The sequence below is a fragment of the Sus scrofa genome, chromosome 18 (genome assembly GCF_054392235.1).
Source record: "Sus scrofa isolate SSC_HxYL_T2T_F1_AM1 chromosome 18, Sscrofa_HxYL_maternal_Yorkshire_Landrace_v2.0, whole genome shotgun sequence".
In the NCBI taxonomy this organism is placed as follows: Eukaryota; Metazoa; Chordata; class Mammalia; order Artiodactyla; family Suidae; genus Sus; species Sus scrofa.
The window spans coordinates 19,368,081-19,395,039 of NC_139400.1; the positions used below are offsets into that span (position 1 = coordinate 19,368,081).

General features: G+C 40.3%; 1 protein-coding gene and 1 pseudogene across 3 annotated transcripts in view; one reads left to right on the forward strand and one right to left on the reverse strand.

Moving 5' to 3' along the window:
* UBN2 (ubinuclein 2) overlaps positions 1-26,959 on the reverse strand; it is a 95,311-nt gene that overhangs the window by 59,902 nt on the left and 8,450 nt on the right. For 2 of the 3 annotated variants that reach the window (XM_085005294.1, XM_003360116.6), the window contains exons 3-6: positions 11,363-11,464; positions 4,692-4,829; positions 3,829-3,932; positions 248-737 (exon numbers count right to left, since the gene is read on the reverse strand). In XM_085005294.1, the coding sequence (XP_084861420.1) occupies positions 248-737; positions 3,829-3,932; positions 4,692-4,829; positions 11,363-11,464 (834 nt within the window). The remainder of the gene's footprint in view (positions 1-247; positions 738-3,828; positions 3,933-4,691; positions 4,830-11,362; positions 11,465-26,959) is intronic. The other variant, XM_021079092.2, reaches the window with a different exon arrangement.
* LOC146394912 (non-histone chromosomal protein HMG-14 pseudogene) lies at positions 24,633-24,932 on the forward strand (annotated as a pseudogene).

The window sequence follows — 26,959 nt, forward strand, 5'->3', positions numbered from 1 at the left end:
CAGAAAAAATATTTACAAGATGAAGTGAGATAATGAAGCAATCAACATAGCCATATTATAACTACAGTTACATAATATGTACATATTCTATACAAAAGACAAAGCCTATGCATATAGTCAATACTTAAAAGGAAATACAGAAGGTAATTTATAAGGGAGTTAGGATTATCAGTTATTTTGTTTAAAATGAGCATTTATTGCTACGTTTGTGCAGCAAATAAAAAAGCAAGAGAATTATCCAACTTACTACACGGAGGTCTTCAATACGTTTTTCAAGAAGGACAGGTAGACCCTCTGGGAGTGTAGGTACCACCTTGGGCATAACCTGAGAGGCATAGGTTGGCTGGGTGGTATTTCCATTCTCTCCCCCTGATTCAGAGAGGGGGCTACCGTTAGAAGCAGCATCCAGTAATCTGTCAAAGTCGAAATCATCTAGCATCTCGAGGGCATTCTGAGCTTCCTGAAATAGTTCATGTTCATTTGTGCTAACAAAAATGGGGAGGTCTGGACCAGCACTATTCAGACTGAGTTCCGAGACATCATTTCCCAGTGCTGCAGCAGCAGAGGGAGCTTTATTCAGAGAGGAAGTCGATAACGTCACTGGGACTTTAGGGTTAGACTCCTTCTTTAACGCATCCTTCTCCTTTTGAAATTTTCGTATCATGGCAGCTAGAGAAAGAGAATCTTTATAACGTTTCTTCTTTTTTTCTGATTTGTGTGAATTTAGAGCCACAACTCTGTGAAGAAAAGAGCGAGCAGTTAGGCTACGTATGATTTTAAAGATTAAAAACCCCACATAAATAGATGGGGCGCAGAATTAATCCTTTGACAGGTGAGAAAACAAATTTGTTACTAACTTACACTTGTACAATGCATCTTCATTGTCACTTATAACAGGTCAATAGAGTGAAGAAAATGAAAGGAATAAAGTCAAGAGAAATAAATAAAACTGAATAGAGCTCTGGTTTATTAAAGCATATGAAGTTAAAACTTACTACTCTTTTTGGAATGTTCATTCTTTAGCATATCTATAAAGCAGTCACCTGAAGAACTAACAAAGGGAAGAAATGCACTTTTGCTGAAAACAGAGTTGATATACAACCAGAGAGGCCTAAATAGTACACCTTCCTACTGGTACCCCAGGTAGCTCATGCTAACTGCCAAAGAAATGCAAAATCCTCTGTGTCGATCTAGAAGCCTTCATTCATCACCATGCCATCTAGCCAGACCCCATTCTTTTTTTTTTGGGGGGGGGGGTCCTTTTTTAGGGCCGCACCCATGGCACATGGAGGTTCCCAGGCTAGGGGCTGAATTGGAGCTGTAGCTGCCAGCCTATGCCACAGCCACAGCAACGTGGGATCTGAGCCACCTCTGCGACCTACACCACTTACGGCAATGCTGGATCCTTAACCCACTGAGCAAGGCCAGGGATTGAACCCGCATCCTCATGGATACCAGTCAGATGCATTAACCACTAAGCCACGATGGGACCTCCTAGCCAGACTCTACTCCATCTCCTACCTTCTCATCATTTTTGACTTTCATTCTAGGAATAGCCTACTGAGGCTATCTGATAGATTCGTATAATTTTCAAAGACAACTTTCTGTCTATGGGGACTATGAGGAAAGGGTTGTCTCAGTTTAGCCATTGCTTTCTCTAAAAGTCTTTTCTAAATTCTACAGTTTATACGCTTCTATGTGTACTACAGAACCTACAAGATTTTTAGTGTCTTGAAGGTAGGCCTGTGTTTCATTTACTGTTATACATCCAAAATGCAGACAGTGTCTGATATACAGTAAGCACTCAGTAAGTATCCACTGAATGAATGTTATAAATTCGAGAAAATGATAAATTCTATAAAAGGCATTAATTACTTACAGTCTTTGTTTTTGAAGTGTACTGACAAAGAATGAACATTTTTAAAGCACCCATTAGGAGGAGTTCCCATTGTGGCTGAGCGGTAACAAACCCAACTAGTAGTATCCAGGAGGACACAAGTTTGATTACTGGCCTCGCTCACTGGGTTAAGGATCCGGTTTTGCCATGAGCTGTGGTACAGGTTGCAGACGTGGCTCAGAGCTGGCATTGCTGTGGCTGTAGCTCTGATTCAACCCCTAGCCTGGGAACTTCCACATGCCATAGGTGTGGTCCCCCCCAAAACAAAAACAAAAACAAAAACAAAAAACAAACAAAAACAAAACAAAACAAAACAAAACAAAACCATTAGTAGTATTTTCTTTTCTTTTTTTTTATGGCTGTGCCTCAGCATGTGAAAATTCCCGGGCCAGGGATCAAACCCATGCCATAGCAGTGACCCAAGCCACACCAGTGACAATACCAGATCTTTAAATCACTAGGGAACTCCATTCATATCTTTTTATCTTTGTAATTTCTGAATGACTCTTAAGTCATTAAGGGGTCACTATAATCTCATGTTTTTAGCACAAAATTCAGATGCACCTCTGCTGCTACGGAGGGGAGGAAAATACACACTTTTACAAGCTTCTGTCCCTTGGTTCTACCAAAAAAAGCCATAGAGAAATAGGGGAAATTGGTAGTTTTATAACTACAAAGAACAAACTCCTTATTCTTATGACTTTTGAGAAATTCTATTTGACATTTATTTATTCATTTATTTATTCTCTTTATGGCCACACCTGCAACATGCTGAAGTTCCCCGGCTGGGGGCTGAATCAGAGCTGCAGCAGCTGGCCTATGCTGCAGCTTGCAGATACGCCAGATCTTTAAACTGCTGGGCAAGGCCAAAGATCGACCCAACATCCTCATGGAGACAATACTGGATTCTTAACCCACTGAACCACAATGGGAACTCCTTCTACTTGACTTTTAGAGGCAGTGTTATTACCTAAATAAATAAGCATTAAGAATAGCTAAGGAGTTCCCATTGTGGCGCAGTGATTAATAAATCCGACTAGGAAACATGAGGTTGCGGGCTTGATCCCTGGCCTTGCTCAGTGGGTTAAGGATCCGGCGTTGCCGTGAGCTGTGGTGCAGGTTGCAGATGTAGCTCGGATCTGGCGTTGCTGTGGCTGTGGTGTAGGCCAGTGGCATAGGCCCGTGGCTACAGCTCCGATTGGACCCCTAGCCTGGGAACCTCCATATGCCACAGGAAGCGGTCCTGTAAAAGGCAAAAAGCCAAAAAAAAAAAAAAAAAAAAAAAAAAAAGAATAGCTAAATAGGCATTGCCACTGTGGTGCAGTGGGTAAAGAATCCTACTGCAGCCGCATAGGCAGCTGCAGAGGTGTAGGTCCGATCCCTGGCCCAGAGCAGTAGGTTAAAGGATTGGCATTGTCATAGCTGTGGTGAAGGTCAGATTGAATCTGTGCTCTGGGAACTTTCATATGCCACAGATGCAGCCATTAAAAAAAAAAAAAAGCTAAATAAAATCAATGATTTCCTTAAAAATACTGAAACAACCATAAATTGTTTATACAGAGACTACTACCAACTCTCTTCCCTAGGCATCTAAGCTTAGTTTTAGCACAAAATGATTAAGACAACTTGTTCAATGTTTATATGATCTTTCCAAATTGGCTGTTAGTAAAACATTGTAATGAGCAAAATACTTAACAAAGCAAATTTGTAAATCTGATGTAAAACACCTGGGGTCTCTAAGATGACTTCTACTTATTAATAAATACAATATTATTAAAATAAAAGTTAACAGGTCACTAAGGTTTAGAAATACTATATTAAATTAGACCCAGCTAAGCTAAATTAATTGATGCTAAATATAACTTTCTAAAAGGAGAGCCTGTCATGCTCTGACGCTAATTCCCTTATGATGTCTAATTTTACATACATACCCCAGTTGTTTGGGTACTTTTTTCCTTGGCTTCTTCTCCTTTTCCCCTTCCTCTTTCCGCTTGCGCTTCTTCATCTCAATATCATCTTCTTTTATTTTGGGAATCTACAAAGTGATAAAATGCAGCACTTACCTAAGTATTATTGCTTTACCCTCTGATGTTATCAATCCAGTATTCAGCACAAGTGTTTTTTCTCAAATTTCAGGGTGCGTTAGGATTGCTTCTTAAGAATGCAGATCCTTTGGGTCCATGAGAACTCCCACCCCTAGTTTTGTTTAGTTATCTGAGGTAAAGTCTTTCAATCTACTTTTTTCTTAATGGCTGAAGCCATGGTATATGGAGGGTCCCAGGCCAAGGACTAAATCTGAGCAGCAGAGGCCGGGTCTTTTAACCCACTGCACTAAGCCGGGGATTTAACCTGTGCCTCTGCAGCGACCTGAGCCACTGCAGTTAGATTCTTAACCCACTGTGGCATAGCAGGTACTCCTAATCCACTTTTTAAATAAACATTTTGGTGATTCTGGTACAAGTATGTCTTTGGCTCACACTTCGAGAAACAATTATCTGAAGACATTCTACTCAGTTCCGAAATACAGTACATAGATTCTATAAAATTTCTTTACATTTCAGTAAAAGTAATGGCTATCAACAGTCACTATATAACAGAAATTATAATTCTATTGCGATGTAAATATAAATTTCCCCATACCTACAAAATTTTATTTTAAAGCAGGAGATTAACTAGAAATCCATTAAACATGGTTAGCATCCTTACAGTCACAGCTGTAAAGCACAAGTAAAATTCACAATATATCCATTTAAATGAATCTTCTCATTGCCGCTGTGATGTCGGATAAACTCACTTTGGGTGGCTTGTGCTTCTGGCTGTCTGTGAGATCTTCTTCTTCAGTGTCTGAAGCTTGGCGAAACTGGAGAGTGCCGGTGTTGATGTAAAAGCCTCCGTATTTTGTTGTTAGAGACGCAGGAACTAATTCGTCATACTAGATTGAAAAAAAAAAAAAGCGTTTCAGGCATTTCCTCCTATCATTAAGTATGTAAATATGACAAAGGAATTTACCCATCATGTCAGCATTTGCCTTAAATCTTAACTATTTTAACTGCAATGAGAATCTTTGTGAAGAAATTTAGAAAAAGTTAATACCTGGAACAGAAATGACCTCTTATCATTCAGTATTCAGAAAGGAATATGGAAGCAAATTCTAAATATATCATCTGCTGAGAAAAATTTAAGGACCACTGCTATTCTTAATGACAAACGATTTTGATGAGAAACTGAAACATATTAAAACAAATAAGTGAATGTCCAGACAATGAATAAACTTCATTTCTTACCCTACTGGTATACAATTTTATTCATAAAGAGATTGTAAAAAATAAAGGTATTTCTTCTGCTCTAAGCTTTTATCTAATTTTTTTTTTTTTTTGTCTTTTTTTAGGGCCGCACCTGTGGCACATGGAAGTTCCCAGGCCTGTGGTACAATTGGAGCTGTAGCCACTGGCCTACACCACCACCACAGCAATGAGGGATCTGAAGAGCTGTGTCCACAACCTACACCACAGCTCACAGCAACGCTGGATCCTTAACCCACTGAGCAAGGACAGGGATCAAACCCACGTCCTCATGGATGCTAGTTGGGTGCATGAACTGTTGAGCCATGGCAGGAACAACTATGTAATTTTTTTTTTTTAATTTCTTAATGAGATCTTACTATGTAGGCTGTTTGGTAAATTGTTCAATAACATTAACAATGTATTTGGAAATTTTTCTATTACAGAATATACATCTACATCATTCATTTTAGTGGCTATATTGTATTCTATGGTATGGATGTTTCATTATGCATTAATCATTAACCTTATGTTGGCTATTTAGGTTACCACGTTTTTGCTATGATAAACAATACTGAAATGACCACCTTATAACCTTATCGATGTGCACAAGTGTGTTCAGTATTTTAAAAAAAATCCTAAAATTTGAACTTCTGGGTTTAAAAGGTTAAAGCTTTAAAATTTAAACTTCTGATTTTATTTTATTTTATTAATTAATTAATTTTTTAAAATTTTGTATTACTCAAATGAATTTATCACATCTGTAGTTGCATAATGATCATAACAATCTGATTTCACAGGATTTCCATCCCACAGCTCAGGCACATCCCCCCACCCCCAAACTGTCTCCTCCAGAGATCATAAGTTTTTCAATGTTTGTGAGTCAGCACCTGTTCTGCAAAGAAGTTCAGTCTGTCCTTTTTTCAGATTCCACATGTCAGTGAGAGCATTGGATGCTGGTGTCTCATTGTATGGCTGACTTCACTTAGCATGATAACTATGTAATATTTTTTAAACATATAAAAGAAAAATTGCACACGTATGTTTTAAAAGGAAGTAGAAAAAGAACTGCCTGGCTCAGTAAGCATACACTGAGGGAGGAACCTTAACGACCAGATACTTTGCCTGCACAAGAGACTCAAGCTGTCTAGATCAGACTGAAGATCTGGCCTAAAATAACACTGTAGGCTGATGTCCTCTAAGCCTTGATTTTAAGGTTTATCATTATCTCACCTAATGAAGATAAGCAAAAACAACCATCCAATGGAAGGCCAATCTTAACCAAATGAAGGTGTTCAGAGTGGGCGAGACAAAAGGAACCACTTATTTAATAGAAGCAAGCAAGACACCTGCTACCTGGAGTTCCCCAGAAGTGTACTTAAGGGTTCTCTATATATTCTATACTTAGTCTATAAGAAAGTCAGATTTGCAAGGAAAATTCTTTGCCACGAGCAAGGAATATACAGAACACACTAGTTACTCTAAGAATATTAAGGCTAAAGTACAAAAGTTGTGATTTTATTTACTTATTCACTTTATTTTATGGCTGCGCCTGTGGCATATGGAAGTTCCTGAACCAGGGATTGAATCCAAGCTACAGCTGCAATCTATGCCAGAGCTGCGGCAACACCAGATCCTTTAACCCACTGTGCCAGGCCAGGGATTGAATGAACATCTCTGCAGCGACCTGAGCTGCTGCAGTCAGATTGTGAAGCCACTGTGCCACAGTGGGAACTCCCGAAAGCTGTGATTTTTAACTTGTATGTTTTTAAATTACATGGAAAATGGAAAAGGAAAGAATGAACATTTTAATCACATTGAATCAAAAAGGAATGAAGTGAGAAAAAGAAAAAAGGAATGAACTCCTTTCTTGTTGCTCCACTTGATGGGCTACTACGGAGGCCTGGAGGTAGTAAGACCTTAAGAAAGGATCCAGTACTATCTGTAAGTAAAGGAGTGATGTGAATCAATGATTAAAAGTGAAAAGATTGGAGTAATTATCTTGAAAATATGTAACTGCACTAAGATAAACTTGTACTTTTTGCTTACATGGATGTGCACACTGCATTATAATTTGTAATGCTTCTTCATATAAATTGTTTCATTTGGTCCAGGAGGGCAATGTTTATCATTTTTATAAGTGAAAACCAAATTCAGAGAAGTTAAGAGCCTGGCCAGAGTAATGCTATTAGTTTATGGCAGTCACTGACTATCTCTCAGCCCTTTCACTATACTGAGCAGCACCTCGTGGGGGAAACACAGTCCTCGCCAGGTTACCAGGCAGTGTGGACGTGCTCACTGTCTCCCTTGTGCAGTGTCCTGCTGAGCTCGCCTGAGCAGAACGCTTTTCAGGAGGGCAAACTCCTTATGCATATTTAATTTTGCCCTTTAAGTACAATGTATTAAGAGGCAATAGAATATTGAACCTGATCATCAGATTTATTAGATCCTCTGCCAGCAAGACCTATTGTGACCAAAAGCAAATCAGTTTTTATCATCAATATCTTGGTGAAACTAAACAATAGTTTCCAGTTGTGAAACCAGAACAATACTACTTACTTCACAAAGTTCTAGTGCAATTTAAAAGATAACCGAAATATAAGTGTTGGAGTTCCCACTATGGCTCAGTGGAAACCAACCTGACTAGTATCCATGAGGATGAGGGCTCGACCCTTGGCCCCTCACTCAGTGGGTTAAGGATCCCGTGTTGCTGTGAGCTGTGGTACAGAAGGGCAGCTGCAGCTCTCCTTCAACCCCTAACCTGGGAACTTCCACAGTGTGGCCCTAAAAAGAAAAAATAAGTAAAATAAAATAAAATAAAAGTGTTACTCATGCTTGGTATCATCATTTCTTAATAATAAAGAAAAACATTTTCTTTCAGTGTTTAAAAACTTGGCAGCACAAGTGCTATAATAAAAATAATCTTCAAAAGCATTTACTTTCAGGTGTTTATAGTAATAAGTAGTACACAATTCTGAAAATTAATTAGAACCAGATTATTTTCACCCTCTGTCAAATAATACACAAACAATGAAAGCCTGCTGGCAATACGATCAATGAAAAAACAGAGAATTACTTTGTTGAGTCATTAATTGCTTTGTTTCTAAATTATTTTATAATAAGAACCAAATAATCTGTTAAGAATAATGATACAAAATTTTTATTATTATTTGTCTTTTTAGCGCCGCATCTGTGGCACATGGAAGTTCCCAGGCTAGCAGTGAATTGGAGCTGTAGCTGCCAGCCTACACCATAGCAATAGTAATGCCAAGCCGAGTCTGTGACCTACACTGCAGCTCATGGCAACGCCGGATCCTTAACCCACTGAGTGAGGCCAGGGACTGAACCCACGCTCTCCTGGATACTAGTTGGGTTGGTAACCGCTGAGTCACAAAGGGAACTCCCAAAATTATTTCACAAGTCAATAAACACTTGCGTTTTGGCTCAATTTCCTCTTATAAAACAGGGACCTAACTTATCCTATAAACATCAATAACTGTGTAACTTACATAGCTTATACCGACAAAACTCATCCTTATTTATTAAAGCAGTGGCCTTCAAATTTTCTTCACCACACCCTAAGTAGAAAATATACTACACATCAAAACCCAATGCACACGTACGTACACATAACAAAAACTGCATAACGCGCCAGGGGTTTACTGTAACAGCAGCTCCCATTCCAGTCTATTTCACTTTCTTTAAAACGCTGGCCGGTCTCTAAACTGATACACAATCCAATTATGGGTTGCAAAAATCAGTTCGAAAAGCACTTTATTCAGATATCCTGAATGCTACAAAGGAAAATATCAAAAATGCTGTTTATGAAAGGCTACACTGTATATGATGCCAACTATATGACATTCTGGAAAAGGCAAAACTATGGAGACAATCAAAAGATTAATGGTTGCCAGGTGATAGGGAGGGATGAAAAGGCAGATTTTTTTAGGGCAGTGAAAATATTCTATACGATAATATAATGGCAGATACAGATACACGGCATTATTACATATTTGTCAAAATATTACATATTTGTCAACACCAAGAGCAGACCCTAAGTAAACTGTGGACTTTGGGTGATGATGTGTCAATGGAGGTTCTTCAACTATTAACTAGCACACATTCTGGTTGGGGAATGCTGATAACGGGGGAGGCTGTGAGGGCAGGGAGCATATGGAAATCTCTGTACCTTCCACTCAGTTTTGCTGTAAACCTAAAACTGCTCTAAAATAATTAAACATTAATTTTTAAAACATATCTTTATGTAAGCCTGCAAACATGCAATGTCCATTTATATATGGCCGAGTCTTGGGTTATTTATTTATTTTTAGCAATTTTCAAATAGGCAACACGCTATTATGGGTGATAGTCACCATGCTGCACCGTACATTCCCAGGACTTGTTTTATTTTACAACCAGAAGTCTGTAGCTTTTGACCTCCTTCACTTTTTTTTTGTCTTTTATCTTTTTAGGGATGTACCCACAGCATATGGAGGTTCACAGGCCAGGGTCAAATAGGAGCTATAGCCACTGGCCTACCCTACAGCCCCAGCAATGCCAGATCCGAGCCGCATCTGTGACCTACACCACAGCTCATGGCAATGCCAGATCCTTAACTCTTGGGTTATTTAGAATTCGAAATCTACTTAACGCTAGTACTTAGGCTTTACAGTGTATCATTTTCTTGATTCTCAGAGTATGTAAATCTGCTCGGCAACCCAGTCATAACAGAGAAAATGGGGTGACGCTAAAACAAAAGACTTAAAAGACTTGCTCCTGGCCCACACCAAGTCAGAAATCAAGTGAGGTCTAGAATCTACGGCTTTTGATTTGAACTTCAAATCAAGGTCAAGGAGTTCCCGTCGTGGTGCAGTGGTTAACAAACCCGACTAGGAACCATGAGGTTGTGGGTTCGATCCCTGGCCTCGCTCAGTGGGTTAAGGATCCAGCGTTGTCGTAAGCTGTGGTGTAGGTTGCAGACGTGGCTCGGGTCCTGCTTTTGCTGTGGCTGTGACGTAGGCCGGTGGCTACAGCTCCGACTGGATCCCTAGCCTGGGAGCCTCCATATGCTGTGGGTGCAGCCCTAGAAAAGACAAAAAAAAAAAAAAGAAAAAAAAATATATATATAAATATCAAATCAACGTCAAGACTCTTGAAAACATTCCTACAAAAAGGCTGCCCACCTTTTTGGTAACAGGAAGTCCTCTCTACTCCAAAGGGCATTGCAAACATTGTACTCTACAGACTAGGCTGTCAGGTATGGTAAACCAGTTTATGTCCGGGCACCAAAATAACACAGGCATATGACAAGGTATCCCATACGCCTCACGCTGGAAGTCCTTATCACTCTCCTACCGCTGTATGCCTTGTCATCATCTACACAACCAAACACTGCAGTAATAGGAAAAAAGGCACTGACGTGTAGGTAGTACAACGGCCACCTCAGTGTCACTTTCTGTATATCCTAAGCAGTCACTGCACCACTCGAGAGGATATCGTGATCCCAGGGTTCAGTCTCTCTAGTGCACTGAGAAGAACCTAAGGACATATCCCTTACCAACCCTTAACAGGACATGCCCTTATTTACTTGCTGTGTGACCAATGCCCTGCTGTGATCAATGCCCTGCTGTACGTTTCAAATGCTCGCCTGAATTCCTCTTCCTTTTGTAAGAGAAAGAGCATTTCAAGGAAAAAGCTGTAGGGCTTAAAAGAGACTGTGATAAAGGCTGGCATTCAGTTACTGCCACTGTAGTAAGGCGTGGCAGCAATAAAAATATTAAATGCCTTTTAAAGATATCTGCCAGATTAATCCAGTAGCTCCTATGTTCAAGATCGAATGGTTCTTACGTGGAAGTCCTTTTAAAATACACCTGCCCAAGTTTGGTCATATAGACAAAAATTCAAGATATAAATTCTCTTTGATCAATAAATTCCACTGCTAGAAATGTTTCCTACACATACATTTGTATTCTATACTTATCTTACATACATATTTACTCAAGCACTCAAAGATAAATGTACACAGATGCTTAATTATTTGCAAGCACATAAAATTGGAAACAATTTGGTTGTACATCAATAGGGGATTAGTTAGTAAAGACATTTACTGAAATATGTTGTTACTTTATCCTTGAATTCTATCCCAAATAAAGAATTGTTGCTATATTAAAGATATATTACTCACAGCCTCTGAGTTATCAATAAATGGATCTGTTTCATCATAGCCAAAGCCTATATCAATTAAATCTTGTAGCCGATCCTTCCGGTGTTTACGGGGCTTCCCACCCTGCAAAGAACATACATGTTAGACTGATTCAGTACTCATGCTGTTTCCATTAAAAAAGAAAAATCTGTTGGAAGAATTTCCAAATGATTTCTACAGCTAACGCCCCTCAGGAGGCTCAATTAAGTCCCTGCACATGTCAAACATAAACTGTGCTTAGGGACTTGCTCCCAAAGAGTACAGCGTAACAAGGAGGGGACAGAAGAACTTTGCCGTGAAAATCCTTGCCAGTGTAACCCGGCCAGGTGATCAAGGTCCACATGGACAGTGCTAAGTCATGTCGACAGCATGCACCCTTTTTTTTTCGGTCTTTTTAGGGCCATACCCAAGGCACATGGAAGTTCCAAGGCCAGGGGTCGAATCAGAGCTGCAGCTGGTGGTCTACACTACAGCCACAGCAACACAGGATCCCCAACCCACTGAGAGAGGCCATGGACTGAACCCACATCCTCATGGATCCTAGTCGGCTTGGTTACCGCCGAGCCATGTCAGGAACCCGGACAGCATGTACTCTCGACATAATGCGATACAGATGGCACTTTACTTTGTGGTCTTCCTCTCAAGAGCCTATAACCTCAGTTATACTTTAACTGAGAAACACAGCAGACAAACGAAACTAAGGGACATGTTACAAATAAGGAGTCATTTTTACACTCAGAGACACATAAAACTCAGTACCAAAACTCAAACCAGCGTTCCCACTGTCAACCATCTCCACCCTCTCTTGACATTTCCATTTTACTTATTCTATTTTTCTGCCTTAACACTTCATTATTAACTAAAATTTAAAAGGTTGGAGTTGCCAGGGTAGCACAACAGAATCAGCTGTGTCTTGGGAGCACTGGGACCAGTGGGTTAAGGATATGGCATTGCTGCAGTTGCAGCTGCAGCTTTGGTTGCAACTGCAGCTGTGATCTGATTCCAGATATGGAGCAATTCAGGAGTTCCCGTTGTGGCTCAGCAGTAATGAACCCGACTAGTATCCATGAGGATGTGGATTCGATTCCTGGCCTTGCTCAGTGGGTCAAGGATCTGGTGTTGCTGGGGCTCTGGTGTAGGCTGGCAGCTATAGTGGTGATTTGACCCCTGGCCTGGGAACCTCCATATGCCACAAGTGCAGCCCTATAAAGGAAAGGAAAAGAAAAAGCCAGACACAAAAGAAATACGAGATTCCATTTATAGGAAACTCTAGTAAAAAACATAAAAAAACAAAACCCTACAGAAACAGAAAATAGATCAGAGGGACCAGGGGCCAGGACTGGAGGGCAAAGGATTATCTGTAGAGAGGTAAAAAGGAATTTTACGGGGTGATAAAATTGTTCTATGTTATGAGTATGGTAGTGGCTACAGGATTCTGTACATTGGTCAAAATTCACCAAATTGTACACTTAAAATGAATGACTTGCATTTATTTAAATTATACTTAAATAACGCCGATTCATGTGTGTGTGTGTGTGTGTCTGTCTGTCTGTCTGTCTGTCTGTGTGTGTCTGTGTGTCTTTTTAGGGCCACACCCATGGCCTATGGAGGTTCCCCAGCTAGGGGTCCAATTGGAGCTGTAGCTGCTGGCCTACACCACAGCCACACTGTGCTGTATCCAAGCTGTGTCTGCGACCTACACCACAGCTCACGGCAACGCCGGATCCTTAACCCACTGAGCAAGGCCAGGGGTCGAACCCACAACCTCATGGTTCCTAGTCGGAATTCGTTAACCACTGAGCCACGATGGGAACTCCATATAATGCTGATTTTTAAAAACGCTTCATTATTTCTGCTTCAACTCTCTCTCCCCACGAGCCTTTGTTCATATGGTTACTCACATCTAAAGTTTCCTCTCCATTCTAAGCACCACTGCTTATAATTCTATTCATTCTTTCACACTTAAATGTAATGAATGCCTTAATTAGCTTTTCCATCCCCATACTGATCCTCAATTCATCCTGCATGATATCATCTAGTATTTTTAAAACATCATTTCATATCATTCCCTTGTTCAAAATGCTTCAGAAGCATCCTACCCATTAATACCTAAATCCGAAACTCTTAATATGGCATTAAGTAAATGTCTTCTATGTTGGCTCCAACTACCTTTCCAACTTTAACTTTTCCAACTTGACCACTCTGATTCACTCTGTTTATCCACCCGCTGTCCTCCGAAACACACTTGCTTATCTTTTCTCATGCTTTCCCCTTATTTGGAATCTTACTCATCTCTGGATTCTCCCACCCTTCAAAGCTCAGCCCAAAATTTAAACCTTTTCTCCTAGATGTTCTCGACTCAAAACCACAATGATCTTTTCTGTTCTCTTGTTTTTTTGTCTAGGCAAAACTAGCTGTCTAGAAAAGATTTACCTAGGGAAAACTAGAAAAACAAAAAGGTTCTATTTTTTAAAATGAGCACAATCAGACATATGGAGACACCCAAATAAGTTTTGCCTAATTAGAGATTTAGGAACATTTAAGACTAGCCAAGGCTACCAGTCGTTACCACAAGAAACGAGAGCTGTTGTGAACAATTCTGAGTCCGTAATCTAATATATTCAGTAAAATGGTTAAGTAAGTAAATGTGACTTTTATCAATGATAGTAAACAACATAGCTAATACTTTGCTTAAGTATAACAGTATTAATCTGATTAAAATGCCTCTCAAAAAAGATCTTATAAATATATTTATGAAACATATAAATTATAGCATCATAACAATGACAAAGGTATAAATTATATATACTATGATGTATCTATTCAACATTAACAACCATTTTAAAATGTGGTAGAATATTTAATAACACAGAAGGCAACAAAAGCAGTTTACCAAATGTTATGTATATCTAGGTCAGGCTATTCAGAGAAAAGGTGGTATTACTGTTCACTACGCATTTGAAAGTGTTCAGCCTACCTGGTAATCATGGAGACAACCTTAAAATAACGAGACACCGGGAATTCCCTTGTGGCCTGGCAGCTGGGGATCTGGTGTTGTCACTGCTGTGGCTCTGGTTCAATCCCTGGCCTGGGAACTTCCACACACCATGGGGGCAGCCAAAAAAACCCATGAAAACCAAAATGATATTGCTTTTTAAACTATCACACAAACAGAAGGATCCCATTTAAGAAAAACACAACAGTATATGTCTAAATACATATATAGAGAGAGAATGCTCAAAGAATTATAACAAGTGGATAACCATGGCTATTACTTATGTGGAAGGGATATAACTGGAGGCAATGTTGAAGGAAGACTTCGGCTTAATATGTATATTTGAATTTGTTTTTTATAACTGGAATGTATACACGTATTACTCAGGTGATTTAAAAAGTTCAAGAGGACATATGCAAGATCACACACATTTTTAAAAGCCCTAAAAGGATACACAGCAAGCTATTAATAGTGGCTCTGTGTGGCAGTGGGCTTGGAGATGATGTAGGTAACCTTTCTTTTCTTCTCTTTGTTGGTCTGTACTTATATATTCTTCTGCAGTGAATGAATCTTTGAAATATGTAAATGCTTACATACACACAGATCTCTGGGGTGAGAAACTCGGTGACTAGCTCTGAGAAGGGAACTGGGTTAGCAAGAGTCAGGGGCAGGAGATTTACTTTTCATCATGTTATCTTTTGTATCTTTCAAATTTTTATTAAGTACATGTATTATCCATTCAAGGAATTTTATTTTCTTAGGTTTGGACCACCAAATGTTCAATACCATTCAGTGTTTGACTCCTTATGTGGTTCTGCTTCTCGGGCCCACTATGGGGAAAGAGTTTTAGATAAACTGATGTGACAAATCCACGCCTGAGTGGTTCTTTCTCAAATCCCTCTCTAATAGCTAGGGCTAGTCTTCGCACTACCAATTACTGGCTTCCTGCCAAAGCATTACTGGCAGCACATCCAAGTTCTCTCCTTCATCGCAGAGGCCAACACTACCATTTTCTGGCCTCAGTTGGCTCTTCTTCACCTTCTGCCCTTACTGGAAAATCTCCCTCCAGACTACCTTCCGTCCTACCACCTTTTTTCTGTTCTCCACCTTACAATTCTCTAGCTCTCCAATGATGCTGAAATTCAGTATCATGAAAACGCCATAAACCAGAGTCAAACTTCTAACAGTTGCTTAAAAGGCACACACCAGTTAATTTACAAATATCAAAATTTCACCTAAAGGAACTCAAGATAGATTGGTGAAGGACTGTATTATTGTGTCTTCCCTACTAGGCCTCTTTTAAGTTGTTCTCTTTTCCAGCAGGTGTAGCAAGAACACACTCGGGGAGTTCCCCACTGCGGCGCAGTGTGTTAAGAATCCGACTGCTGCAGCTCAGGTTGCTACGGAGGTGCGGGTTCCATCCCTGGCCCAGCACAGTAGGTTAAAAGGATCTGGTGTTGCCACAGCTGTGGCAGAGGTCCCAGCTGTGGCTCACATTCAATCCCTGGCCCTGGGAACTTCCATATGCCATGGATGCAACCATAAAACAAAATTTAAAAAAAAGAAAAGAAAAAAGGAATACAATTTATAGTAGCATCAAAACCTTACTTGATAAATTATCTGACTTCTGCAGTTGATGTTACAGTTTACACAATAAATGCATCTTATAAAAATACAGAATAAAACCCCTGAATGTTGCTACCTATAACATGAAGATATCCCTTTACATCTATTCCCCTAGGGAGCTAGTTCACATACGATGACTCAGAAGAGATGGCTTACTGCATCATTAGTACCTGCTTAACCTGATAATCAGTGTTTCAAGCCAACGCAGTCCGATTACGCTCTAACATTAAAATGGAAAACAAATAGTGTTCTTAGTACAGGACCCCCTACTTCCTCCAGGTAATAAGAAACTTAACTAATAATCAACATTCACTGGTCACCCATGGAAGACAGAGAATGCATGACTGCTAAAAATTCAGTCTTACAAGTGAAAAGAAAGTATCCGCTGGTCCCAAAGCTGCCCCATTTGTTCCAGCCCTGCCACAACTTTATCTTCTACCACTACTGATTTCCTTAACCTACCAACAGTAAAGGGTAGATATTTCAGTCGGTGGAAGAAAGCCAAGAGGTGACTTAACAGCACAGAAATAGTATACGCAGATTGCTAAAATCACCACTTATGGATACAGAACCTTCCTCCCAAATAACCTAAAACTGCTGATTCTCAATTGTTCCTAAGGGATTTAAGGAAGTTGAAGAGTTTTTATTTAGCTCAAAGAGGCCGAGGACTTAAAAGGGCATGTCATGGCAAGCAATTACAACTGGTAACTGCAATAAAGAAACTAGTATTTCCTTGCTCTTTAAAAACCACACCCCTCAGATTGCTTCAAAAGATTATCTTAATGTTTTTATTGTATATGTAGTACCACACTATTATTGGTCAGTAGAACTTCAATACACTGACATTTCTGATTTGTAAGTAGAATCTATTTTTGCAGGGTTTTTTTTTCTTTTTTTAGGGCCGCACTTGCGGCATATGGACGTTCCCAGGCCAGGGGTCCAGTCGGAGCTTCAGCTGCAAGCCTATGCCACAGCCACAGCAATGTAGGATCCAAGCCACGTCAGGGACCTACACCACAGCTCAGGGCAATGCCAGATCCTTAACCCACTGAGCAAAGCCAAGAATCAAACCTGCATCCTCATGGATACTAGTTGGGTTCTTAACCTGCTGACCCATCATGGGAACTCTATTTTGTAATTAATAAGTGTGCTCAAATTGCTTTAGCCAAATCCTTACCAAGTTGATCCTTAGGAACCAGACCCACGATAAGGCCAAAACAAATAGAGGAAAAATAGCCCAGTAAGTTCTCAAGGAAGCTCCACTGCCTCAGCAAGTGTGGATGATCATCCAATAACATGAATAACAGAATTCCTAAAACTCAGAGTGCAAAATGCTTTCCAACATCCACTTACATATATTTGAGAACACTTTTAAAACAATGCATAATTGGAGTTCCCGTTATGGCACAGTGGTTAACGAATCCGACTAGGAACCACGAGGTTGCAGGTTCGGTCTCTGGCCTTGCTCAGTGGGTTAAGGATCCAGCGTTGCCATGAGCTGTGATGTAGGTCACAGACGCGGCTCGGATCCTGCATTGCTGTAGCTCTGGCATAGGCTGGTGGCTACAGCTCCGACTAGACTTCTAGCCTGGGAACCTCCGCATGCCGCAGGAGCAGCCTAAGAAATGGCAAAAAGACCAAAAAAAAAATCATAATTATTTTAGGTATAAAAATATATTTCCTTTCCAGTCAATTGTGTAGTATTTACTGTGAAGAAGCCAATTTCATTAGAAAACTATACAGTTACTCCAAGATATTGCCATTCTTTAAAACGAAACTGAATAAAATCAGTTTTAAAGGCCATACTCAAACAAAGTCAAGACCTTTTATAATTTGTTTCTGCAACAAATTATAAACCGTGTTAACTCCATTTCATTAAGCGCCTTATTTATAAGATTGCTCAAAATGACTTTTCTACCATCAAGTCTACCCTTATTCTCCCTTTTAAAATAAACATGAAACTATTAGGGCTCTAAGAGTCCAACATCATATGGAACACTGAGCGTCAGCGGTGATATTCAGTCTACCTGGTACAGTAAGCAGAATTTAAAGTTATACTGTGATCTTATATTTTTTAATTTTTTAAATTTTTTAAATTTTTTATTTTTTAAACAATAAAATGCATACATTTACACACAATTACATTCGCACAGATTATTATAACATGGATCTTAAGAAACATATTAAGTGACTCCCACTGGAGAAGTGGAATGGAAAATATGCTGAGACAAATAGGAAATTTATTCTATACTTTATCCCAATTTTATGGCTTTCATCTTTACTACTTAGTTTTCTCTATTACATTTCAATTTTTCTTTAAAAATTAGCATTATATTGTTATATTATGCAACTAAAATTTATAAAGAAGAAAGCCTTATATACCATTAAATATTTTATATAGCATAGTAAAAAGAATAACTTAACTGGTAAGCATAACAAAAATAATACACCCTCTGAAAATAAGTAAAATATAAAATGCATAAGTTGGTTAAAAAAGTGTAACTATATAAATATGTCCTCACAATTTGTTCCATCTCATTGATTCTTCAATAAAGGCATTACACCATTCTAGGTGATGTGATAAACAAGACATTATAGACTTTACATTGTACCATGGAGAGAAATGGTTATTAATAATACAATTGTAGAGCTGTATTATTTAATTGTACAGTGGCATTATTTAATTATAATTATCATAAGTTCTTTGATGGAGAGGAAATCAGAATCAGATCTAAGAAGACTTTAGCATTCCAAGAATGATGTCAAATGACCCCCTTAATGTGGATTATGCACTTATTTACTATGAGATATATTTCTTCTCCAGAGATTCCTTGTTTGTGTATCAGTTGTAGATTTTTGGTTTGCAGTTATTCTGAAGTTTTGATGTAAGAGTCTGTATGTATATGAGATTGTTTTAAGTTGTTGTTCTCTTAATTGCAAGTTCATCTCTGGTGTCCCGCATTTGTACCCACCTCTTCTCATGATTTCTGATTTTGGTGGTATAATTGTGCATGGATGATTTCCTATCTTTACTGTATATATACCTTTACTGGTGAGCCTTGTCATTTGTGGAATTTTTGTTTCCTGTTGCTGATCTTTTCTTTCCTGCCTAGAGAAGTTCCTTTAGTATTTGTTGTAAGGCTGGTTTAGTGTTGCTGAATTCTCTCAACTTTTGCTTATCTGAGAAGGTTTTTATTTCTCCTTCAAATTGGAATGAGAGCCTTGCTGGGTAGAGTATTCTTGGTTGGAGGTTTTTTCCTTTCATCACCGTAAGTATATCATGCCACTCCCTTCTGGCCTGCAGAGTTTCTGCTGAAAAATCTGCCGATAACCTTATTGGGGTTCCCTTGAATGTTACTTGCTTCTTTTCCCTAGCTGCTTTCAAGATTTTCTCTTTGTTTTTAATTTTGGTTAGTTTGATTATTATGTGTCTCGGTGTGTTCCTCCTTGGGTTTATTTTATATGGTACTCGCTGTGCCTCCTGGATTTGAGTGAATGGTTCCTTTCCCATGTTAGGGAAATTTTCGGCTATTATCTCTTGGAATATTTTTTGTCCCCTTCTCTCTCTCTTCTCCTTCTGGCATCCCTATGATACGGATGTTGGTGCGTTTAACATTGTCCCAGAGTTCCCTGAGACTCTCTTCATTCATTTTTTTTTAATCTTTTTTCTCTTTTCTGTTCTGCATCCGTAATTTCTTCTAATCTGTCCTCCACCTCACTTATTTGTTCTTCTGCCACCTCACTTGTTTGTATTCTGCTGTTAGCTGCTTCTAGTGAGTTTTTAATTTCAGTTATTGTATTTTGCATCTCTTCTTGTTTAAGTTTTTTTTTTTTTTTGTCTTTTTGTCTTTTGTTGTTGTTGTTGTTGTTTTGCTATTTCTTGGGCCGCTCCCGCGGCATATGGAGGTTCCCAGGCTAGGGGTTGAATCGGAGCTGTAGCCACCGGCCTACGCCAGAGCCACAGCAACGTGGGATCCGAGCCGAGTCTGCAACCTACACCACAGCTCACAGCAACACCGGATCGTTAACCCACTGAGCAAGGGCAGGGACCGAACCCGCAACCTCATGGTTCCTAGTCGGATTCGTTAACCACTGCGCCACAATAGGAACTCCGTCTTCTTGTTTAAGTTTTATATCTTGTATCTCTTTGGTTAGTGTTTCCTGTAAGTTATCCATCTTTGCCTCCAGTTTATTTCCAATGTCTTGCATCATCTTCAGCATCGACAGTCTAAAGTCTTTTTCCTGGAGGCTGAGAATCTCCTCATTGCTTAGCTGATTTTCTGGGGGTTTTCCTTTCTCCCTCATCTGAGTTATATTTCTCTTTTAATTTTTATAGGTTTTTGGTGTGGTGACCTTTTTATAGATAATAGAGCTGTAGCTTCTCTTACTTCTGGTGTCTGTCCCCTTTGTATACTGCGATCTTATAAATGCTAATAAGTAGCCGGCAGAATAGCTATCCTCCTGTTTTTATAGAGAATGATTCAGATTTAAACAGCCTTAACTGTTAGATATCAAGTACTGTGCTAAGCACTTTCATTTAGGTTACTAAATTTATACCCAATTCTAAGATAAAACTGGATCTTTGAAAATGGCTGGGGTCACAGAATGAGAAAAACTACTAAAAGTGGAGTTCTCGTTGTGGCTCACTGGTAACGAAACCAACTAGTATCCATGTGGACTTGGGTTCGATCCCTGGCCCTGCTCAGTGGGTTAAGGATCCGGCGTTGCTGTGGCTGTGGTGTAGGTTGGGAGCTACAGCTCTGATTAGACTCCTCACCGATGGGAACTTCCACATGCCGCAGGCGTAGCCCCCCAAAAAAGAAAAAAGAAAAATTGCTAAAAGAAATCTTCCAATCACCATATGTCATCCTATGCCCCAGAAGACTTAGAGAACAACTCTACACGCCTCAAACCAAACTTCATTCCCTACACATACACAACCTGGAAACCATCTAAAAACTGAAATAGAAAGGAAGATATTTCACCTCCACATTTGGAGCCTTAAAACTGGGAATAAGGAAAGTCACAGGGACCTCTTTAAATTGTACCCTGCTTCCTTCCTACAGTAACCAACGAGACAAAGTTCCAAAGTCACAGCTTGGACTTACCTATTTACTAAGATTTATGTACAACAACCAATTTAATATACTCCCTATGAAAGAAAGCACGGAATACTTACAATGCCCCCCACCCAAAAAAAAAAACATTGAACAAGTAATGTTGAATACACACTGTCACATAACCTGAAGTGTAAACAATAAAAATATGACAGAATGGGGGGGGGGGACACATACCAACCATTTAATAGAGAGTTCTATACTCCCTTTAATTTGCTATCACTGCTTTTCAACTACCGAAAGCCATCTCAACTCTTCTCCTGGCACAATGAGGATAAGGCACATCTGACACTCCAGAGTTAGCGTTCCCTTTGCTCTCAGGTGGCCACCTGCTCCACTGCACTCAACTCCAGCACAAGCAACCACAAAAAGACCACAGAAAGGCCATAAACTTGCCCCTCGGGTCTTCCAACAAACCACAGAATTTATCACTAACATCCCTCTTGGACCCAGCCACTTCTCAATGCAGCTTATTTTTCTCCGTATCTGGAAACCCCCAATTGAGTTTAACTTGCTCAGTTTTCTGAAACTTCCTACAAAGGCATGCTCCTCCACAATGCAAACCGCATACGCTCCCACATGTACCACCAACCACTCTGCTCCCAAAAGAGAAAGGGCAGAGTGTAAAAGTGGATGAACTAATGAGTTAAATATATTGGGGGAAAAACAGTGAAGCAAATACACACAAGTCTCAAACCAAGGCTTGAGAGCCAAATCTGGCCCACAGATACAGTTTGTTTGGCCCAAGTATTCTAGTTAAAAGACAACATTTAACATTTAAAAGTAAGAGATCAAGATGGCCAACAAGCACATGAAAAAATGCTCAACATCCCTGATTATTAGAGAAATGCAAATCAAACTACCACAAGATACCACCTCACACCAGTCAGAATGGCCATCATTAATAAGTCCACAAATAACAAATGCTGGAGGGGGTGTGCACTGTTGGTGGGAATGTAAACTGGTACAACCACTATGGAGATCAGTATGGAGGTACCTTAGAAATCTATACATAGAACTACCACATGACGCAGCAATCCCACTCTTGGGCATATATCTGGACAAAACTTTCCTTAAAAAACACACATGCACCCGCATGTTCACTGCAGCTCTATCACAATAGCCAAGACATGGAAACAACCCAAATGTCCATTGACAGATGATTGGATTAGGAAGATGTGGTAGATATACACAGTGGAATACCACTCAGCCATAAAAAAGAATGAAACAATGCCATCTGCAGCAACATGAATGGACCTAGAGACTCTCATCCTGAGTGATGTAAGTCAGAAAGAGAAAGACAAATACCATATGATATCACTTATATCTGGAATCTAATATAAGGCATAAATGAACCTTTCCGCAGAAAAGAAAATCATGGACATGGAGAAGAGTTGTGGTTGCCAAGGGGGAGGGAGAGGGAGTGGGATGGACTGGGAATTTGGGGTTAACAAACGCTAACTATTGCCTTTGGAATGGATAAGCAATGAGATCCTACTGTATAGCACTGGGAACTATATCTAGTCACTTACGATGGAGCATGGTAGTGTAAGAAAAAATTTTAAAATAAATAAAATAAAAGAGATCATAGACGAAAATCCAGATTTCAGCCTTCTTTTGAGAAAATGGACAGATCTGGCAACGTTAAGCTTGAATTCCTACAAAGGCTGGAGGAGTTCCAGCTGTCAAGCAATGAGACTGGCTGCACATCTGCAGCGTCAGTGGGCTAACGGATCTGGTATGGCTCGCAATTTTGGCTCCCATCTGATCCCTGGCCTGGGAACTCCATAATATGCCTGAGAGGTGGCCAAAAGAAAAAGAGAAAAAACAAACAAACAGACCGGAACTGAGTCAGAGCATCCCCTTTAAATAGGGCATGTGCTGTCCCCTGTTGGGAACAAACCCCCACCTTGGCTGTCCATATGGCTTGCTTCACTGATTGGTCAGTGGGCAAGTGGGGGACATGTGAATTTGATACTCCTGAATTTGAGGTACTAAAAGTAACTACAGGACAGTAAACTACAGGTCAATAAATATCTTCATTTCTTGTTTAAGAGCAATCTTCTGTGAAAGCCTAGGATTGGACAAAATATCTTCTCCCAGGACACTGTGGGCTGCTGATTTCTTCAGGGCTCCAAACAGTCTGTTGTGGTCTTCAAGAAGACCATGTAAAAAAATGGTGGGAGGAGTAAAGATAAATGCCATCTGGAATAGAATGCTTGAACTAAAAGATCAAAATTAGTGGGGTCCTCAATTAAAAGAGGTTAAACGCACAGGGATGTTTATGTTAAAAAGACATGTACAGAAAAAGAGCAATCCTCTCAGAGAGTGATGTCTAAGTGACTAAAGAGCATCTCACATTCAGATAGAGCTTAAATTACTCCCTCTTATGTTGACAAAACCCCTGTGCGGACCTTATTTTCTTCTCACACATACCAAAAACATAAAAAAAGCCAAGAGCCTTCACTAAAGTCACCTTGCTAGTTAATAATGGCAAAGAGAGGTTCAGAATCCAGCTGCATTACCTGGTAATCCCATGCTCTTTCCACTGCAATACATTGCAGCTACTGCCTCATATCCACTGCTATCAGAGGATAGAGAGGAGACTGAAAATAGCCATTTAATGACTCTGCACAAAAGTCTCCAAAATTCCTTCCAATCTCAAGAATGGGACTAGCCCGTCTATTCATTTTCAGGTCCCCAAAGAAGAGTCATTCATTTCCATAGGTACTGCTTGGCACTGCATTTGTGTGTCATACATGTTCTGTCTTCCCAATTATCTTCAAAGTTTCTCCAGAAGGCAAATGCGATGTCCTTCTGCATGTCCAACATAAATGCGCAAATATTCTATCATTTACATACAAAATTTAACAAACAACTGCATCCTGAGAGCTTGTCTGGAGGTTCTAGCAGGGGAGCGCAGCTACTCGTACACCCTTGACCCAAGAACGGTCCTCCTGTATCGGGGATGGTCGTCCTCCGCTTCGGGAGGGAGGCACACGGAGCGGTGCGGGAGGAAGGGGACACGCGCCTAGCCAGCCAGATCAGTCAAATCACCCCTGGCGATCAATGGGGTGACATACGTCACAGCCAAAGCACCCTCACATCCAACAACTGCATCTTGAAACATAGCGGTAGGAGTTCCCATTATGGTTCAGTGGATTAAGAACCTGACACAGCGCCTGCGAGGATGCAGGTTTGATCCCTGGCTTGCTTAATGAGTAAAGGATCCAGCGTTGCCACAGGTATGGCGATAAAAAGGAAAAGAAAAAAAAAAAAAAAAGGAGCAAAGGGCTAGAATAACCCTAAGTGATTTTTAGAAATAATGACAAGGATGTCTAAGTTCCATTATGAAGGAAGAAAAAGTAGAATGAGGTAGCTAGGAGTCCCAGCAGCTCTGGCGGCGGGAGGAGCGGCCACGGTCAGGCAGCCCAGCTTCAGGAAGGCTCTCGTCTCGCCCAGACACACGCCCGAGACACCCAGCACACGTGGCACACGTCCGCCGGCAGCCACGATGCCCACGCGGAAGGTCAGCTCCGGGGCGGGGGCGAAGGAGGAGCCCAAGAGGAGATGGGCGAGGCTGTCAGCTAAACCTGCTCCCGCAAAGTGGAAACGAAGCCAAAAAAGGCAGCAGGAGAGGATAACTCTTCAGACAAAAAAGGACACACAAAAGGGAAAAGGGGAGCAAAGGGAAACCAGGCCGAGGTGGCGAACCAAGAGACTAAAGATTTGCTTGCAGAAAACAAGAGAAACTAAAAACAAGGAGAGCCCAGCGTCTGTTGAAGCAGGAAAGAAGGAAGCCAAGTCTGATTAACAGCACACGCCTGGTCCTGTCCGTGTCCCTGTCTCCCTTCTTGTACAATCCAGAGGAATATTTTTATCAACTATTTTGTAAATCCAAGTTTTTTAGTAGCTCTAGAAACATTTTTAAGAAGGACGGAGTCCCACCTCATCCCATTTTTTAAGTACAAATGCTTTTTTTTAAGAGGTGAAATTTGCTGGTTGTTTTTTTGGTACAACCAGAAAATAGTGGAATATTGAATATGGGAGGCTTTGACTGTCTTGGGTGTCAGCTTAACATTCCAAAGATGGGGTAGCTTTTATATCCTACAATGCAAAGCATACTAAATGGCAATTTGGAGTCAGTTGTGCATTTACCCGAGGCATACAGAGGTTCCCAGGCTAGGGGTCAAATCGGAGCTACAGCTGCCAGCCTACACCACAGCCACAGCAACACAGGATCCAAGCCGTGTCTGCGACCTACACCACAGCTCATGGCAAGACCAGATCCTTAACCCACTGAGCGAAGCCAGGGATCAAACCCACATCCTCATGGATGCTAGTTGGATTCATTAACCACTGAGCCATGACTGGAACTCTCCACGATATTTTATTTAAAATATAAATATATGCAGTATATGTATAAAAAATATATATAAGTGTATATATATAGACATTAGCCTTTGCTATCTCTCAACATCAATAAAAAGCTCTATTGTTTAGGGTACTCTTTTGTGAAGCCTAGAGCTGGACAAGATTATTTTCTCCCAGGTCACTTTTAGCCTGCTGATTTTTTCTTTTCTGTCTTTTTGTCTTTTTAGGGCTGCACCCACAGCATATGGAGGTTCCCAGGCTAGGGGTCTAATCGGACCTGTAGCCGCCGGCCTACACCACAGCCACAGCAACGCCAGATCTGTAACCCACTGAGTGAGACCAGGGATCGAACCGGCAACCTCATGATTCCTAGTCGGATTTGTTTCTGCTGCGCCATGAGAGGAACTCCAAGCCTGATGATTTTCTTAAAAGATTCCAAACAAATGTGTCATAATACATATACTTAATGCTCATAGATAGATGTAATGCATTCTTTTGGGCTTATGCACCTAAAGCCTTCATGAGGTGGGACATTTTAAATCTGTCCTTAGAATAGAAATAAGAGAGTAGACAAAATAAAAATCGAGAAGAAAGAGAGCCCATTAATTTGGATTAAAAGAAGAGTAACATTTTATTCCTGCACAATGACAGTACTTGGCTCTAACCCGGTTACTTGAAACAATTTTACATATCAACCAACCTCTTCAGAAAGGTGATTTAATGCTAACTCTGAGGTATATTACTTATAGGATATGCTAGGAATTTTCCATTTGCAAAAGGCAATTTTTTTTTGGCTGTTCCCATGGCATATGGATGTTGTCAGACCAGGGATTGAACCCATGCCACAGCAGTGACCCAAGCCACTGCAGTGACAATGCCAGATCCTCAACCCACTGTGCCACAAAGAAACTCCTACAAAGGGCAACTCTAATTTATAACCCATGGGGAAAAAAAGATACTCTAGGAGTTCTCTGGTGGCTTAGCGGGTTAAGGATCTGGTGTTGTCACTGCCATGGCTTGAGTTAGATCCCTGGCCTGGGAACTTTTGCATGGGGCAGGCATGGCCAAAAAAAAAGGAGCGGGGGGCATTCTAATATCATGTTGCAGGGGGTACTACAGTTTTGGTATACTGTATATACACAGCTTAAAAAAAAAAATCGGAACTTCTGAATTTAGAGATAAGAAAACTGTGGCCCAAAGAGGTAAAATAATCTCATCAAAAGATACAATTAGTAGGTGGCAAAGTATGGCCTTGAACCTGACCCACATTTCAGAAAAATTCTCATGTGTTTTCCCCACCCCCAAACTGTTTATTACCACAAGGAGCCAACAAGTATCAACCAAGACCCTAGCTGCAGTTTGAAGATAACATGAATGACAGACCTAGTGTGAGCTGACATCCTATCTCTGTGAGATACTTTTTTTTGGGGGGTCTTTTTGCCATTTCTTGGGCAGCCCCTGCGGCAT